The sequence below is a fragment of the Kryptolebias marmoratus genome, linkage group LG2, assembly GCF_001649575.2.
Source record: "Kryptolebias marmoratus isolate JLee-2015 linkage group LG2, ASM164957v2, whole genome shotgun sequence".
NCBI lineage: Eukaryota > Metazoa > Chordata > Actinopteri > Cyprinodontiformes > Rivulidae > Kryptolebias > Kryptolebias marmoratus.
In genome coordinates this window covers 17,457,919-17,476,289 of record NC_051431.1, presented here as the reverse complement: position 1 = coordinate 17,476,289, position 18,371 = coordinate 17,457,919, and the positions used below count along the sequence as shown (strand labels likewise).

The 18,371-nt window shown below is 40.8% G+C and overlaps 1 protein-coding gene and 1 long non-coding RNA gene across 2 annotated transcripts in view; one reads left to right on the top strand and one right to left on the bottom strand.

The window, feature by feature from the left end:
- Positions 1-6,200, top strand: part of LOC119617917 — a 23,411-nt gene extending 17,211 nt beyond the window's left edge. Inside the window, exons 2-3 of the long non-coding RNA XR_005234374.1 lie at positions 5,705-5,989; positions 6,073-6,200. This is a non-coding gene — a long non-coding RNA (uncharacterized LOC119617917). The remainder of the gene's footprint in view (positions 1-5,704; positions 5,990-6,072) is intronic.
- Positions 2,559-18,371, bottom strand: part of dner (delta/notch-like EGF repeat containing) — a 60,104-nt gene continuing 44,291 nt past the window's right edge. The window contains exons 7-13 of the mRNA XM_017424023.3: positions 18,093-18,206; positions 11,313-11,546; positions 7,267-7,389; positions 7,048-7,161; positions 6,083-6,214; positions 5,749-5,995; positions 2,559-3,936 (exon numbers count right to left, since the gene is read on the bottom strand). Of these exons, the coding sequence (XP_017279512.1) occupies positions 3,825-3,936; positions 5,749-5,995; positions 6,083-6,214; positions 7,048-7,161; positions 7,267-7,389; positions 11,313-11,546; positions 18,093-18,206 (1,076 nt within the window). The 3' untranslated portion in view covers positions 2,559-3,824. The remainder of the gene's footprint in view (positions 3,937-5,748; positions 5,996-6,082; positions 6,215-7,047; positions 7,162-7,266; positions 7,390-11,312; positions 11,547-18,092; positions 18,207-18,371) is intronic.

Here is an 18,371-nt window from a genome sequence, read left to right as displayed (position 1 = left end):
GCTTAAAAGGATTCACACAATAAAGAGAAACAGGAAAACAATGGTGTGAATGCTTAAAAGCATTCACACAATAATAGATAATAAAGAGAAACAGGAAAACAATGGTGTGAATGCTTAAAAGCATTCACACAATAACATCTTACCTGTTGTAGATAGGTCTTTGAATAACCTCATTTTGGAGCAATAGAGTTTGACTCTAAAGTGGATTACTTTAAAGCAACTTTATTCTCCAAAATTTCATAGCGGTTCATGCAAAACACTACATTATATTCCATTAAATCATTGTTTTTTCATTTTGTTTAAATAATCATTTAGCCTTACAGGAAAAGCATTGCGCGTGTTGCTGACCTGACTGACACACTTGCAAGCTTTAACTCCAACATAAATTTATGTCATATACCCTCTTGTTTTGACTGAATAATATTATTTTGACGCCACTTGTTTAGTAAACTTCCATTTCACAGTCTTTTTTATCTTCTTTAGCTTGTTTTAATCGTATTTCTGCTCACCATTTTGAGCCTAATCAACAGTTACTCATACTAACAGATCCTCGAGGAGTTATTGTCGCCAGTAACGATTAAATGCTTTTTCTTTTTCATATTTTGTTTTCTAAATACACTGCAAAAGCAGCTCAGCCTGAGATGACCAGCCACCTTGCCCAAAATTATTAGCCAGCACAGAAATTCAGTTAAATGTAAATGATTATATAAAAACAAATGCGAAACAGCCCTGCAGCAGCTATAAGGTGTGGTTATTTGAGAACTCTGACCCCACTAATTCTCATAAATCTGGTTAAGGATAAAAAAAATGTTATTTTCACATATTTTGATCCCTTTAAATCCTTTAATCCAGTTCACCTGATTGTTTTCATAAAGGGATTGGCCTAAATTTACCTTGTGACGGCAAAAGTGATCTGCGTGGGCCACTGTGGGAAACACTTAATGAGCATTGGTACCAAAAACATTTGTAGCTAACCACCAGATGAACAAATACCTTGTTTTAAAAAAAACAGCCTGTAAAATGATTGTTTTAATATCGACACGTACTATGCAGCAAAAAGTCTAACCCTCCGTGGTGTTCAGAGGGCAAAGGTCAAGCACAAAGTCTCCAAAACAGATGCATCAAGAACATCTGCTGCTCCTACGATGTGTGCATGCAAGCGTTAACACACGCAGCGTACGTAGGTGTGCTCAGCAACACGACAGTCGCAGTCTGTATTTAGCTGTGTTTACATGTGGGAACATCTGGACAAAGCCTGAGGTCAGTGAGGGTGTTCGCATCACCAGCACTCCATAAAAGACCTTTCCCACGACTGGCGCGTCCGTCTGCTGGATCCAGCGCTGTAAATAAAGAGCCGTGTTTTTCGAAAACAAATCCTGGCAGTCCTGCACTTACTGAGGCACCACACGTTTTGGAGCCTAAATATAATTGTATTTTGTTCGCCATTGTACTGACATGTCAAACATAGTCAGCAGTCTGCCTCACAACAGGCTTGATCTGTAATTTGGACTCGTTTGTTGTCTAGGGGGAGAAAAAAAACAGGCTTCTGTGTCATGAAATGTTTTTGGGGGTTTTAAATTAAATTAAAGGCCTAGCATTTCTTAAAAGAGTGCATATCACCCGCCGCCTTTCGTGACAGAGTTTTAACTAAATCATCATGAAGTTAAAGCAGTTTTTGGTCAGACCTTGAAAAAAGGTGTATGTTGGGAATGGTTCATACCACATCAAATTTTAGCTCAATATATGTAAAACTGAATGAGTTATAGCCATTTTTTAATGTTGGCTCTGGGAGCCATCTTGAATTGGATTGACCCCTAAAGTTAATCAGTTGCAGATGTACATCTAATGATTACGTTCTGGAAGTTTTATTCAAATCCGTCCAGTGGTTCATGAGATATTATACTAACAGACAGACAAAGTTGACCCCAAAGGGTAATGCCAAAGTTTTAAGCAGAGATCTCATGTAATGAGTGATGCTTAAAGAAGGTGTTGGAGATGACTCTCAGCTACAACCACACCAAATCTTATTAGAATATCTATAAAATTGACTGACTTATAGCCATTTTTGTGTTTTCTAAGTTCAGTTGGCTGTGGCGGCCATCTTGAATTAGGTTGGTGTCAAAAGTTATTCAGTTGTAAAAGTACATCCAATGATTATTTCCTACAGGTTTTGTTAAAATCTATCCAGTGGTTCATAAGATATTTTGCTAACAGACAGACAGCGTTGACTCCAAATACATACAGGCAAACTTTTAAACAACCTGTCATTGTATAATAGTCCTTTCTGTGTTTTTTAAGATCAGTTGGCTGTGGGGGCCATCTTGAATCAGGCCATCTTGAACTGCAAGTTAATCAGTTGCAGATGTTCATCCAGTGATTACTTTCTGCAAGTTTCATTACTTGTTATTCAGGGATTCGGGAGTTATTTTGCTAACAGACACATATGCGGGCATACAGGGGCAAAAACATTCTCACCTCTCACCAAAAACTTTTAAATGATGCTGGCTTCAACAAAACACCAGTAAGATGTGGAAAAATTCACACAAGACGCCAGCAGATCAGATTATGTTCACTTGAATCTTTATTGTTTACATAATTCAACATAGATAATAGGTAATCATGTTGCTGCTGCTGCGCTTAAAGTGAGAGAGAGGGGGAAAGAAAAATAAAATAAAAGAACTAAAAAGATTAGCGGAGCCTGTTCAACCTTGAGTTGAGGGGAACAACAGAGCTGCACAGACAGAAAGTTTTCCACTGGCAGAACACAGAAGCACGTACAGAATATTCTGGAATAAATACCCTCATTGTCAGTCTCCTCCTCTTCCTCCTCCTCCTCCTGCTCGCTGTTCTCCATTGTAAACGCTGTGGCTTTGAAGGTGCCACACTCAAAGACTTGCACCCAGAAACTATTCAACGCTGTCAGTACTAGAGGTGAAACTGTACACTGGGATAAACAGCTACACCGAGTAAAACCGACTATTTTGTGTGTGTGTGTGTGTGTGTGAGCGTGAGAAATTTATCTAACTATTATCCTAATAAATATCACTGAAATACACACAGGAGGTTTTCTTATAGGGTCTCTAAACTCCAGTGGACCCACTCTCTTTTACTATTCTTACACCACGGACGGTAGTATTTAAAGAACAAGGCAGTTATAAAAAAGAAAAAAAAAAAAGAAGGAAAGAAAGAAAAAAATGGAAATTCGTGTGACGAACATTTTATACTTTTTATCTGCCAACCACAACAGAGAAAACATTCGGCACGATCTCGACAGAGAGGACCACATCTGCACTGAAAAACAAAAACAACAAACAAGTACGAAGGGTTTTAGAATATTGCGAGGAGGAACACCAAATCTAACCATGCACAAAGTAAGGCAACCTACTGCAGATGTCCATGGGGTTTTAATACAGAAACAGACTGAGTGGATGTGACCGTGTGAGGTGCGTCTAACTCTACACCACCTCGGTGCGATCTGCTGCGTTTTGACCCCACCTACAGACGGGCGGCCTGGTTCAGATTAACGCCATCCCTCCGTTGAACAGCAGAGGTTGTAGTGTCGCCCTTCATCTGTAACGCAACTATGCTCCTATGCTACAATAAAGCCTTGTTGTTGACTTTGTTTTAAATCCCAGGTTTGTTTCTTTTAAACTACAGTATGTTGTTTGTTTTTTTTTCACACTTTACATTCAGGTAAATTTGCAGGGGTTGTTTTTTTCCCCCCTCATAGGAAATACTCGAAGCCTTATAATGAAATCATGTACGTATGTGACTGTGAATGCATATGGGTTTCCAGCTTGTTCTAGTTTGAGATGTGCCGCGTTTTACAAATCCTTCGTCTTAATGAGGGTAACCAAAGGCTTGTCTTCGGGACTGTAGTCCTCGTAGGCGATGGGAGTGGCATCGTACATGGCAGGTCGAGACTTCTTCCCGAATCTGGTGAGAAAATGCAAGGTTTTGCACAAAAACGTCATTAAAACGTTCTTCTGAGATGCTGATGCTCATCAAGTTGAGAGGCGATGCAAAACGCAGACAGTAATAAAATGAAATATGTGCAGCTGCTACATTTACCATGATGCACCTCGCAGGTTTGTGTGATATTTTACAGGGTTTTGTGCTGGTTTTGTATGCTGTCTTTCAGGTGGTTTTAAACCACAAAATTTTGGGTTAAATATCCGTTCAGTTTAGATTTAATGAAGGGGGCTTCTGTGGAGTAGCAATGAGTAAACATCATCTTACCAGTAGCGGATAGCGGCCAAAAGGATTTTAGTTTGGAGAATCAGAGAGTTTCCAGTCAAGCTAACGCTACTCAGAAGAGGCACCGTTTAAAACTCCTCAAATACGGACAGTTTCATAGAAGCTGATGTGAACACTCTGCTGTAAACTTTTACATATTTATGTATCAGGTGATGAGTGCCTAATAGACTATAAATGCCCAATATATACTGTCCAAGTTAAAACCATCGATATTTATGACTAACTAGACACAGGAGCATAACGCGGAAGTTGAAGACAAAACTACACGAGAGCCCCCTGTAGGCCAGTGGCAGTATAGGTCTGCAGCCCAAGTAAACAAATGGGGCTAAAAAATAAAAATAAACCTCAGATTTTTTTTTTCCACGTGTTGACTTCTGTTGATTTATGTAGTTCCTACTTTTATGTTTAAATATTCATTTTTTTAACAAGTTGAGGAGTAATTAGCTATTTGATGCTTAAAAAGCCCCATGATTGTGAGGGAGTAGGCTGGACTTTCCTCACACCTCTAGTGCACGGATTCTGTCTCCAAAAATACAAGGCAGCACCCATAAACCAAATTTTGCCGATTTTACTTTTGAACAACAAAAGCTGGAGGAGATATTTTGTCAATATTTTTATGCTGATAGTTAGAACACAGTCCAGTGTTAAACAAAATAACCTGCATTACCTATACCTAGTCGGAAAGTAACTATCTGATGCAGAAGTAATAAGATACAAAGAGGTACCGCATAGTGTTCCTTTGAAGGGCTACAATATTTTTGACATTTAAATGTATTTAGATGACAGAAATCTGAGTAGCTGTTAGTTTCCCTCCTCCATGACAATTTCTTCTTGATTCTCCAAACTGGGATTGTTCTAGCTGCTGTCTACTGCAGGTAAAACACTGACTGCCCATCTCTACTCTACAGAATTTGACATTTCTGAGCTACCCCTTGTCATCAGACTTAGCATTTTGGATTTATCTGCCTGTTAGCCACACTTCTTCATACGCCACACTGCCTTCTAAAATAAAAAGTATAATTTTTTTTTCGAGTCACAATGGGCCACACCGTGTGAAACCATTCCAGCTAAAGGTTCTCTGTATCAGCTGTCAAACATTAAAAAAATGCACAGAACCAAGAAAAATGGAGGCAGCACCCAGTGAGGTTTTGTCAGCCATTAAAAGAACAGAATCAGGTTTTTGTTTATTTCATCTTCACACTTCAGTTATAGCCCTCATTTGTTTGACTAATCTGAACATGTTTTACCACCTGTTTTAATTTCAAGGGTTACTTTTCGGGCTCAGTTTTGTATTTTCACTTGCTGCCTGACCTTTTTCTTTTCTTTCTTTTCTTTTTTTTCTCTTCCTGTGCCAGGCTAATGAATTGGGTATGACCTTTGGAAAGGTCAGAAATGATGTGATATTTCTGAACACCGACATTTTTTTTTTTGTGTGTGTGCTTTTTAGAGCATGACTTTAGCTGCGAGTGTCCACACGTGCTCTCCTCTCACCTGGCGTGGCGGATGGACGCTATGGCGTTGCTGAACTCGCTGTCGATGCTGCGGCAGTTGTAGAACTCCTGGTAGGCGTGGCGCGACGATCCCTGGTACTCGATGCGGCTGATGCGACAGATGCCCACGATGAGGATGATGAGCATGAGGATGAACGCCACGCACAGCGCTCCGATGATGATGTAGAGGGAGTGGCGGGGCATGTTGGTCAGGGAGTCCTCAGTGTGTGCAGGCTTCCACTGTAGGTCTAACACACACACACACACACACAGCCTTTCAGCTCTGGTTGTTTTGATTGATCGCCACATAAATGTTTTCTGACAGAATGACTCACGGATTTCACAGCTGGGGCCCACCCACCCAGGTGGACAGTGGCAGGTGTAGCCGTTTGATTGGTCGATGCAGGTGCCACCGTGGTGACAGGGGTCGCTGTCGCACTCGTTGATGTCGACCTCGCACTTCTCCCCTGAGCAGACAGGTGAGGGTGGATTCAGTAATGAGCAAAGTCGCAGGAGGAGGAACCAGGAACACAAACTGCAGCTGTGTTTTTTATACATTTATTAAATGCACTCTTTCCATTAGTAACACTAATTTGTACAACCAGCTACAGCCACAGCTAAACGAGCTGCTGGATTACTGCTATCTAGGCTGACTGAGGCCTCGGCATGAACGGCTTTTATACCACTGGGCTCAGACGAGGAAAATACCTCCCACTCATGTTACCAAGACCCCCAGATTAAAAACATGCATTTTGCAAATGTTTATGTCATGATGTAACACTACATGGTCCTTTTATAAGTATTTGTAAGTATTTTATGCCACTTTATTGTCCTTTAAATCTAATTTTACATTATCTTGAATGTAAGTTTTGCCATTTGCTCGTCTTTATAGCAAACTTTGAGGTCAATTTGCAGCTAATGGGGTCTTATTTTGGTCATATAATGTCTGATTGTAATAGTTACACACCTTCATGTGCTCAGTGTGTGTTTCAGTGTTAGTTGTTTTGTATCTTTGCTACATTTTGGGACATGTTTTAAGTTTTGCTTTTATCATTTTGTTTGTTGTTGTGATCAAATTGCATCTCATATTGACGAGTCACTCCATTTCTCTTTGTGGTTGTTTTTTTAATGACATTAGAGGTGCTTTGTTTCTCATTTTGGTTATTTTACATCTCTTTGATTCAATGTTTTCTGCCCCTTTCTTGGAAACGAAACACTTTAGAACAAAGCTGGGTGCCCCTGAGTCATTGGCTCTTCGGCCCTGCACCTTATAGAACCGTCCCCACACGCCGGCGCTCACCTTGGTATCCGGGCGGGCAGGCACAGGAAGCGTTGAGTCCCGCACTCTCGCAGCGGCCTCCGTTCTGGCAGCGCACCTTCAAACATGGATCCTTGTAGATTTCACAGTGTCTGCCTGCACGATCGGATGCAGGAGAGTCTCGTCATGAGTCACTGTTCTGCGCATTTATCACTTCAACGTTGGAACTATGAAGTGTCGCCAGCTCGTTCGCACACATACCTTCAAACTGTGGCGTGCAAACGCACTCGTAGGCGTTGATGAGATCCCTGCAGGTAGCGTAGTTCTGGCAGGGAGCAGACAGACACTCATTGTACTCCTCCTCACAGTACAAACCATGGTAGCCTGAATGGGACACACACGTCTTTAGTCATTTTATAGTCTTTACAACCACACAGTACTGGTGCTCTGTGAATATTCTCTACAGAGAAGAGGTTCAGTTTACAATATCCCTGTAGGAACGAGTGTAAAGTACTGCAGAAAATTGTTCTCCTGCACTTTACACAACAGCAGCTGGAAGCTAAAGGTGGTTCTAAATGAGCCACGTGTTAGCAGCTCAAAGGTGATGAAGCAGTGCCTCCGCTGTCATTCATGATTCACGCAGCCTTGACTCAGAAGCCTCCCAGAGCTGCCGTAACATTCGCCTGCAAGGCACTTAAAAACTGCTCGGAGCATCCAAATAAGAGCCTTCCATATTTCTCCCAGAGGTGCTGAAAGATTCAGAGGAAACCAAAAACTACTTTGTCTTGTTTATTTTCTTGTACAGACCTTCCACAGCCTGTACACTACAATCCCACAAATGTCTTTTAGGCGTGTAAATGTATAATTTAAGCCTGCAAAAGTAGTTTGCTACTCTGTTTCAACAGGATCAAATGTAAGCAACATATAATCAATTAGCATGCAGTGCACTGTGTTTTCCATAGGATGGCAGCTGTGTACTGAGGCAGAATGAGTCTGCGACAGATACCAACACGGTCCTGGCAGAAATACCAGTCAGTGCCTTCCATGTTGTTCTTTGGTTCAACAAACTCACTGCAATGTCATGAAGACAAGTAAAAGAAAGAAAAGGAAGAAAAGAGCAAACAACATCCGCATTGTTTTTTCTCATGTTGACGATTAATGTTTCCTTAAATTAAAACTTTGTATGCAAAATTTGTGAGCAGCTACCAATGCATTTATTTACCTACAGAAACAGCCGAAGTGACTGAAAATAGTTCAGCAATGGGAGAGCTGTTCACGATGGAGAATTCCGATAATTTTGATATATTTACACTCAGATTAGAGTAAAGTATGCAGACAGGATTTGACAGTTTTCCTACTCGTTCGTTTTCTTTTCATTCATCTTTAGCAGCAGCTTCACGTCTATATTTCCACCTAAACGTCAGAGATTCTACACTTGTCCGATTCCCCCATATTTGTTTACCTGCACAGACTAAAGCCAGCCTAATGTAGATCAATCACGTGACTCAAGGTTCCACAAGGTTTTTAGCAAAAGTGCTTTGTTTACATTGAGTGCGTACACACATTTCAGAATTGCATATCAGTATATCTGGAAAACTACTGGAGTAAACTTTTCAAACTACACTGTTTGTTATAGCTTTGCATTGCCTATGGAGCTGTACGCTCAAAAACAAACTTGTTGGATGAACATTAAAAAATTCCACACCGTATCATGAATTTCTTTCAAGAAAAAACAACTATCTTGATGTTGTAATGTAATATTTCTGGACTTTATCAACATGATCTTTTTAAGGCTGATACAGATTTTTTTGGGTTAATGTTTCTCTTTTTTTATAGGACTTGTCAGATTTGTTTAAATTCACATTTAGACATTTTACTTCTTTTCTTTTTTTTATATTACGTTCATCTGTCTTGTTGGATGAATGAAAACAAATCTAAGGCAACAAGCTTTATATTAGCAAACTTTGTAAAAGATGTATTAGTTCATTCATCACATCACATAGCGCAAACAGCCCAGTATAGATGAAAATCAACACCAGTAAAGAAACTGAGTCAGTCTAAAAAGATGACATTAATCCAACCTAAATATGTTATTTAGAAGCAATACAAAATCTCAATTCTGAAAAAAGCATTCAATTTTTAAATGTATGTGTGTAATTTTATTCAACATTTGAAGTGTCAGATTTCTGTTCAAGCAAACAGACTAAATATCTTTACAATCCTAAACCTAAAATGTTTATGTTTTGCAAACATAATAGTATTTAAGTGAATGAAACATGCTTTGGTTGTTTTTTTTTAATGCACTCTTTTGTGTATAAATGTGTTTTGAGTATCTCTTGTGACAATTTTTACCATTTCTGTGTCTTAAAAAATGAAAGGTTTACTGAAAATGAATAAGTAGCTGGCGTGTTTGTGTATGCACAGATCTAATGTCAGATGCACGTGCACACGTGTCCACTTGAGCCATTTCATTGAAGTTTATTACATTACTATCCATGCCAAAGGAACAATGTCTCTGTAGTTCCTACTCTAACAGTGTAGCAATCTATTTCCATCCCATCCATTTCCCAGTTGGGTCCCATTGCTGACTGAAGGTTCAGCAAACTCTCATTGGGCCACACCTAACGTGTGTTTGGGGAGGGCGAGACGAGAATTTAATGAGGAGCCCAGCTCTTGAGTCCTCTCCAGGAAATGCCAGTGAAATGTCAAGTGCCTTTTCCAGGACTCTGTCTGTTGTCTGTGGGCCGTCCGGAAGGCTGGCAGGGTCTCATGTGAGCTGGATTACAGGAAGCTGGAAGAAGACTTCCTCTATATATCAGCTCCCCAGCAGCTGTATTTCAAACAGCTGGCAGGGTTTAACACAACTCCACACTTCCATACAGTTACACAGAGGGGATGATCACACATTTACATTCACGCTGCTCATAACGACCGGCGCTCTCTCGAGGTGGAGAAACAATTTGGTTTTGTTTTGGTAATGTCCGGGATGCTAATTGCAAAATCATTAATTTCACAATTTCAATTATAGAGGCTCTTCTCAGCAGAGGCATTTGATTGGATCTCCTCAAGCAGCATAGTCGTAAACACTCACCCGAGCACACGCATGTAAGTCGGCTGCTTCACCATAGCAACCAGCCAAAAAAATGGATGAGAGGGAAATGAGATGAGGTAAACAGAAGGAAGATGGAGACGAGGAAGGACAAAAGGACAAGCAGAAGTGGGGAAGAAAAAAATGGAAGAAATGGGGGAGAGAAAAAAAAGAAAAAAGGGAAACAAACTAATAAGAGAGGCTGTGTTAAAGACATTGCATGATATCAAAATAATTGGAAATCCTGCTCTGCATCGGGACTCAGCAAGAGAGCATGAATTAGAAATAGCTATCAACTCAAGCAGTAACTTTTACGACACAGATGCTGCGCTGTTCCCAAGGACTGGGAAATTAAAAAGGGAGAAGTTACAAAATAAGTCGCAGATGCATTTCCACGAGAGTGAAATGATAAGATTTCAGGGTCTGGGCGTACAAATAACTCTTGTCATGCACAATATTTAACTTCTGAATATTTAAATAAACAGGAAAATTAGCAACTGTGTCTATGATAACAGCGATACCATATGGTACAAAATAATATAAATTATATACAACGTGATACAATACAATACATTATGATATGATACTATGCAATACGATACATTATCATAGAACAATATAATAATATGATGCAATGTGACAGATTTTTTTGTCTCCTTGGGGAAATCTGAAATATGACCTGCAGGCCGTGACTGCCATATACAGTCCCCTGAGAGCCTGTACAAACTGAGAGCAGCAGGGCCAAAGTGTCACATTATGTTGATAGGCCACTGAGAAAGTCATCCATCTCAGCAGCCCAGCAAGGTAATTGCAAGCCAGTGGATAATGATAAGCCATCATTCCGCCCAATTGATTTGATCACAGAGGCATTGGCAGCGCAATCATCCCATCCAAAAAGAACTTATCTCTGAGCCACGCAATATTTACAGCTCCAGAGTGCGAGCCGGCGCTACAAGGAGCATCTTTTCACGTATCACAAAGCTTTATTGTGGTTAGAGTGAAAACCGCAGACCAGCTGAGGATTCAAAGGGTTTCTTAAAGGCAACAACTGAAGAGGCATCTCTCAGACGTCAGGTCTTCGATGTATTTTCTTTTGTTTCAGTATTATTTTGTGAGGTCACACTGACTGTGATTCATTATTGCATTCAGACCCTAATAATTGAAAGGAAATCCAGCTTTTACTGAAGACGCTGACCAGCCGTCCATCTCTGAATCTTACCTGGGACACAGAGACACCTGTAGCTGTTGCCCACGCTGCGGCAGACCCCGTGGGCGCAGGGGTTCAGGGCACAGAAGTCCACCAGCTGGGCGCATGTGGGTCCCGTGAAGCCCGCCGTGCAGCTGCAGCCGAACCCCAGGGGCCCGGGGCCCTGAGCGTAGCAGGTGCCGTTGTTGTGACACGGGCTGGAGGCGCAGGGGTCCACCTTCTGCTCACACGACGCGCCCTGGTAACCTGTCAGACCACAGCGGGGTGAGGAGGGACAAAGAGGGGAGGAACCAATAAGGATGGGCGAACAGCTCACGCCGCCTTAACAGCCGTTTGTTTTGTTTGTTTGTTTGTTTCATGCCAGCACATGCTAAGTTGTTTCCTTACGGCTTTTTTTTGTTTCAACACTTACCGCCCGACCCCTCCTGAAAACATAAATAAATAGAAACAACTGGGAGCATCCCCAGCCTCCGTTTCTGCCACTGCAGTTTATTTTGAAAGGATTACAAAGTGGAAACTATGGTGGCAGGGGTGAGCTCAGCTTTACTGTCAGATTATGAGCATCCCCTCCTCGCTGATTTACTGGACCAGTACAAATGAAGGAACATAATGATCCTCGGCTAGCAGGATTAGTGGCAGGACACGTCTCTGAGTAAAGTAAACTTTAATTCAGCTGCGTAGAAATGGACCAAGTAATGGTCCTAAATCATAAAGGATCAACTGAGCTTTCTCGACTTTTAAATAGTTTGTTGCCGTTCTCAGACTTCTATATTCATTTGTCTTGCATGAGTAAATGGCAAATATTTAAAAAAAAAACAATTAAACAATTAGCAGACATATTTAAAGAGTGTTTTTGCTTAAAATGCGGATCCCCAGAAACTAATAAAACAAAATGACATCAGGTGAAAGTTTACAGCAGCTGTAGGGAAATGAAAAAATCACTAATGATACAAATATTCTAGATAAAACAAACAATCAAATGCAAAACTGAGGTCCGAGTGCAGAGGAAATGCTAGTTTTAAAAAGACTTTCATCACTTTGAGTTTTACCACAAACCTAATTGAAACACTTTTTTAATCAAATAATCAGTTTTTTTATTTCAGGGGTGGTGGGGTTAAAGAAAGGGTTCTGATCATTTGAAGTGGGGTTAAGTGGAACTTCGGGGTTGTGTATCACATGGTTATTACGTCAGAAATATTACAATGTTCCTGCTGAACTGCCCCAAGGTCCACCGGAGGTGCTACAGCTAGCTGCTGCTGATTATGTTTGATTAAACCACAGACCTCTATTTAAATATTGATGTAAAGATTTATAAAACACCACTGTAAAAACTTTGAGATTGGAGCTGTTTTAGGATGTCACAAAGGAATTCCTTTTCTCCAAACTGAAGTCGTTCAAGAAGCTATCTACAACAGGTAAGATAGTAATTGTTCGCAATATTTCCTCCATCAGAAAGCCTGAACTGAACTTACTGTACAGAGAACTTTTTAACCAGGTTTTAAGAGGCGCAGCAGAGCTAAATGGATCAAATTAATCTCTATTTTCGACCAAGTCTGGCCCTTTGAGAGGACTTTCAGTTTTCCCCTCTCAGTCTGTTTGTCTCGGCTGTTGAAGGCAGGCTAATAGACACTGTTGTGGGGAGAGCTTTTGTTTTGTGCGGGCTCCATTCTCTCATTTGAAAACGCGGCGTGTGATGAAACCGCTCGCTTCCACCTCACCTCTTATTATTATCTTGCGAGCCTCTGCGCTGTCACCGACCTATCCTCTGCGTCTAAAAATAGCCTCCTCTCCCTCCCTGTCTTCAGCCCTTTTATGAGCCCTGCGCTGACGAGGAGAAGGACTCTCTGCCCCGAGCGTGACCGCTGCTGCGATCCACCGCGTGTCCTCTGATTTACAGTCGGGACAAGCAGTAAGTCACTGCACCAGATGCTCCATCGCACTAATGAAGACGTCTCTTTCGAGCATCTATTCGTCTGCAAACCTTTTATTCATCTTTTTAGCCTGTGAGGAGAGCATTTATCATTCAGGGGGAAAACGCATCAAACGCTCACTCGTCTTTCTCCGTCCGTCCACTGCCACAGTCTGCTACCCTTTCCCTTCCTCTCTGTGTAAATACACAGCTACAGCACATCCATGAGTTTGATTTATGACTTGTTGTTTCTTACTGTCACGGTTTATTCCCCAGCTTTCCCTTTTTAGCGTCTCTGCTCTGAGGCTGCAGCTCGAGCCTTTTCTGAGAAAACTGCTTATTCTTTCTTTCTTTCTTTCTTTCTCAGACACACACACCTACACACACACACAGATAACAGAGAGAAGTCTAGTTCTCGCTGCTTCTAGCACTAGCAAAGTTACAGCTGAAATTGTAGTCATCTCGCTTCTTCCCCTGCCTTCTGACTGCAGCACCAGCATTCACACTTCACTTTCTTTTGGCGGCGTGATAACCAACGAGATGATAACCATGAATTCACATTTATGAGATTCCTACAAGTTTGGCATCAGCTTGAACTGAATGTTATAGAAGGTGCTTTATAAAAATGCAGGCCTCTACGGTTGGTTTTGTTTCCAAACTCTGGAACATGTTGGTCACCCTGTGTGTCTGCGTGTCCCTGGTTCTTGGAACCTTTTTCGAACCTTTTTCCGACCTTATTTTTGTCAGAACCAGCGGGCAGCATGGGAACCAAAATCCAGTCCTAATACAGTGGGACGCCATTTTTTGGGGGGTCAGAGGTTTTAATGAAACTCTCAGAAAGTGATCACTGGGTGGACCTCTGCAACTCGTTAAAGTTCGGAGTCGGTCCAGTTCAAGATGGCCACCACAGCCAAATGATCTTCGAAAACAAAACTGGCTCAGTCAGTCAATTTTACAGATATTTCGCTAAACGTTGGTTTGGGAACAGCGGAGACTGATTCATGCTACACATGGCACAAGATCGTCGCTTAAAACTTTGGCATTAACTATTGGTCCTGTTTGTCTGTTAGCAAAATATCTCATGAACCACTGGGTGGATTTTAATTAGGAATTAGTCATTAGGCGTACATCTACAACTGAATAACTATTAGAGTCACCCCACTGATATGAAATGCGCTGTGACAGCAATTGAGTGTAATTCACAACACATAACATGAGCTCTAACGGGTCGCAACATCAAACGAGACTGAGCATAATTTTATTTACAAGGTTTGACAGCTATAACACTGTTATTTCTCACCATGACAGGATCTCAGTTCAAAACTCTGATGTGAAAGGCGACGGGCGATATGCATTCCTTCAAGGAATGCCAGGCCTTTAATTTCTCTATACTTTCCTTCAGAGTAGCACAGCGTTCTTGTAATCCTTTTTAAAGTGGCCTTGATCGATAGTTTTTCACTTTTTCTTTTAACTTTGGCTTCTTTTTGTTCGTTTTCTGTCCAGTCCTTGTACTCGACCCTCTCAATGTGCGTGTGCTTAAAAAACAACAAGTCAAGGACTAAAAGGGAAGTGTCAGACCTAAAGAAAACATTAGCTGTTTCCATCAGATGAACCGTCCTGACACAGGACCTGAGCGATGCATTATCCTTCAGCTGATCATCAACTGTATGTCAAGTTTTCTCCTGATAGCTCTTTTGGGGATTATAAATAAAGAAAACAGTTTCATGCATCAAACAGTGTCAGGTAAAGAAAAGAGAACAAGCCGTCTGTTTTGTGGCAGGCTGCTGGTAACAAAGGGCCTAAAGATCCTCTCTAAAATGGATTTCTTTGTTAAAAATCGCCTGTTATGCGTCGACACAACGTATAAAATACATTATCACCGCTTCACCTCTGGCAGAGGGCGACAGTGATGTGAGATTAAAGGCGACTTCCAGCGTTATCGTCTCTTCATGAATGATGTTTACTGTTTTTCTCAGTTTTCATTTCTGGCTCAAGTTATTCCTCCAAAATTCATTTACTATTATTATTATTCAAAGTGGCAGGGGGGGGGCGAGAGCAGCAGGAAAACAAACAGGGACGAAAACATCCTGCAGAGCGAATCCATTGTGGAAAATCTAAAATGCAGCTCTTGCCGTCGCGGTTGGCAAAGTGATCACAGAGCTGATGCATCTGTGATGACGGCGATTATAAAGCTGTCATGCCTTTTATTGCTTGTGTCTGCGCAGAAACACTGACAGATAATTTAGAGGTGATTCATGAGGCGGGAGGGGAGTTCTGGGCTTGGCACTGAGCAGCATGAAAAAACACCATTTACCCATTCATCCGGCTGCTCCGGTGAGTTTCTGTTTATTTCTCAGCGGAGGACACGACGATGAAGCTCTCTGGGAGTCCTGTAGAGTCTGTATGATCACTTTCTTGTAAGTGATCATTTCACGCGAATGAAAACAAAAACAGTGGATTGGGAGATACATTTCTGATTGGGAACTTAAATCTTTCAGCACCCGCTTAATAATCCGGCCAGGAGGAAACAGAGGCCCGTTACCACCGGTTTCATCCTCAGTGTTAAAAAGTCAAAACCACAAATGTTTTCTTCCATCATTCACAGTGTTGTTTTCCTGCTTTTTATTTTTCTGTACGTTTTTTCAGAATCTAACAAACTTTGCTCTTTAGTCATTCACATATCAAAACATTTGGCTCATTCAGGAGATAATAACTTTTTGTGACTTTTAAACTTTTCAAAATATTTAACTTTATTTACAAAGTCTTTCCTGGTAGAAACACATTGAGATCTCTTTATTTCCGTCCAAAACTTCATTCTCTTTAAAATCTACTTCAGCAGACTTCATCTATCTTCCTTTTTATGCGACTTTATTTTTTGCTAGCCTTTTGATACTTTCAGCTAGTCTTTTGCTACCTTTAGCTTTTAGCTAACCTTTTGTTACGTCTAGCTTTCAGCTAACATTTTGCTGGTTTTAGCTAGTGTTTTGCTATTTTCAGCTTCTACCTACCATTTTGCTACTTTTTCTAGCCTTTTTCTTTTAGCTTTTAGCTTGTATTTGTTTACTTTTAGCCAGAATTTTGGTCCTTTTAGCTTTTAGCAAGTGTCTTTTAGCTTAAACAGCCCAGGTTCAGCTTCTTTAGCAATTTTCAGCAGTCGTTCAGAGAAGGTGTCATGTAGAAACAATCACTTTAGAATTACAAATAAAAAGGAATAAAACAGCCTGTTGACTCTGGCATTTTAGCTGACACATCATTAAATTAAATTTATTCTAAATAGTTGTGATTAAAATAAAAGCCCATCCTTGATCTTAAAAACCATCATAAATGAAAATGTTATAAATAAAAACAGCAGATTACATGTTTGTTTAAAATTTGTCCTGAGTGCAGGAAAAAGCTGATTTTAAACAACGTAACTGTGAACATGTTTACTTGTGTTCTCTAAGTCAGTCTCCTTTTTATATCCTTTATATCTTATATCATTAAAATCTAAATTTCTTTAAATAAACGCCATATTACATGTTAATATACTATTTTATCTTTAATATAATCATTTTTAAGCAATATGTGATATTAATTAAGCAGCAAAATGTAATTGTATTTGTGTTTTTAAATTAAAGCATTTTGTTTTATTTTCGTGTTGGTTTTAACGCTGTAAAATTGTTGTATTTTTTTATTATCGAACCGTCTCAGAGCGGCCCGAACCTCCAGCTCGGCACTGATCTGACTGCTGGGAGGTAAAACTGGAACAACCACCTGAACCTCCTCGCTGTTCGTGTTTTTTTCCCCCTCCCGTTCTTTATTTATGTGCCCACACACCCTGTTATCTTTTCTGCATGTTTGATGTGCACACACACACACACACACTCTGTGCATGTGGCTTGTATTAATTGCAAACCAGCGTGCTCTTGTTGAGAAATACATTTAGTTTAGTTGTTGTCTTTTTTGCGGTCGCAGATTTCCCCAGAGAGGCTGGAGCAGGTCGCTCAGGCTACGAAGACTAATTAGGATGGAAGAGGGCGGTTTAAATTAAGCATCAGAGCGGCATAGATACATACAGCAGACGCGCGCTGATAGCAGGAAAAATTAAAAATAAACTAGCATTCCTTGAAGGAATGCATATCACCCACTGCTGATATTCTTGTGTTGAAAAGGGACTAACTTGTAGCAGTTTTGGTTAAATCTTGAAAACAATGTTCTGTGTAACGTCACATGATATCACACTACCTGTTAGCTCTCAGAGTATGTGATGAGGATGACTCTCAGCTACTTCCACAGCACATTTTAGCTCAATATCCGTAAAAATGACAAAGTCATAGCCAATTTTTTTTTGTTATCTATGGTTGATTAGCTGAGGCAACCATCTTCAATCAGGTTGACTTCAACAGCTAATCAGTTGCAGATGTGCAGCCAATGAGTATTTTATGGAAGTTGCATTACAATTTGTCCAGTGGTTCATGAGATATTTTGCTAACAGACAAACAGGGTACATACAACAGTTATTGGGAAAGTTGTTACGCAATGTGTGATGCTTAAAGTATGTGTTGGGCATGACTCTCAGCTGTTACCACACCGAGTTTGAACTCTATATCTGTAGAACTTACTGAGTTATCGCTATTTTTCTTTGTTTGATCAGGTCGATTAGCTAAGGCGGCCATCTTGAACGGGGTTGACTTCAAAATTTAATCAGCTGTAGATCTTCATTCAGTGATTACTTTGTGATAGTTTCATTAAAAACCATTCAGCGGTTCAGGAGATATTTTGCAAATGCCTTCGCCTTTTCTCCATAAAGACGCATTTTCTGGACAACATTTCTGTCAGTTTCGCTCCCACCTGCTGATTTATTTACGCAGCAACAGTTGTTGCCAGAACATCGGTGTCTTTACCTTCGGGACAGTAGCACCTGGGCCCCGCCAGGCTGCTGAAGCAGGTGGCTCCGTGTCTGCAGGGCTCAGACAGGCAGTGGTCAACCAGCAGCTGGCAGCGCTCGCCCTCGTAACCTGCACACACAACGCTTTGCATCAGAACATTCAAAGGCAAAACGTTTATTTTGGAGGGTTTCATCATAAATGTCTAATACTAGAGTAACACTACTGTGCAGAAGTCTCGAGCCGTACTTTTGTGATTTGCTTTCATTGAGTCAGACGTTCTTGTAATCTTTGTGA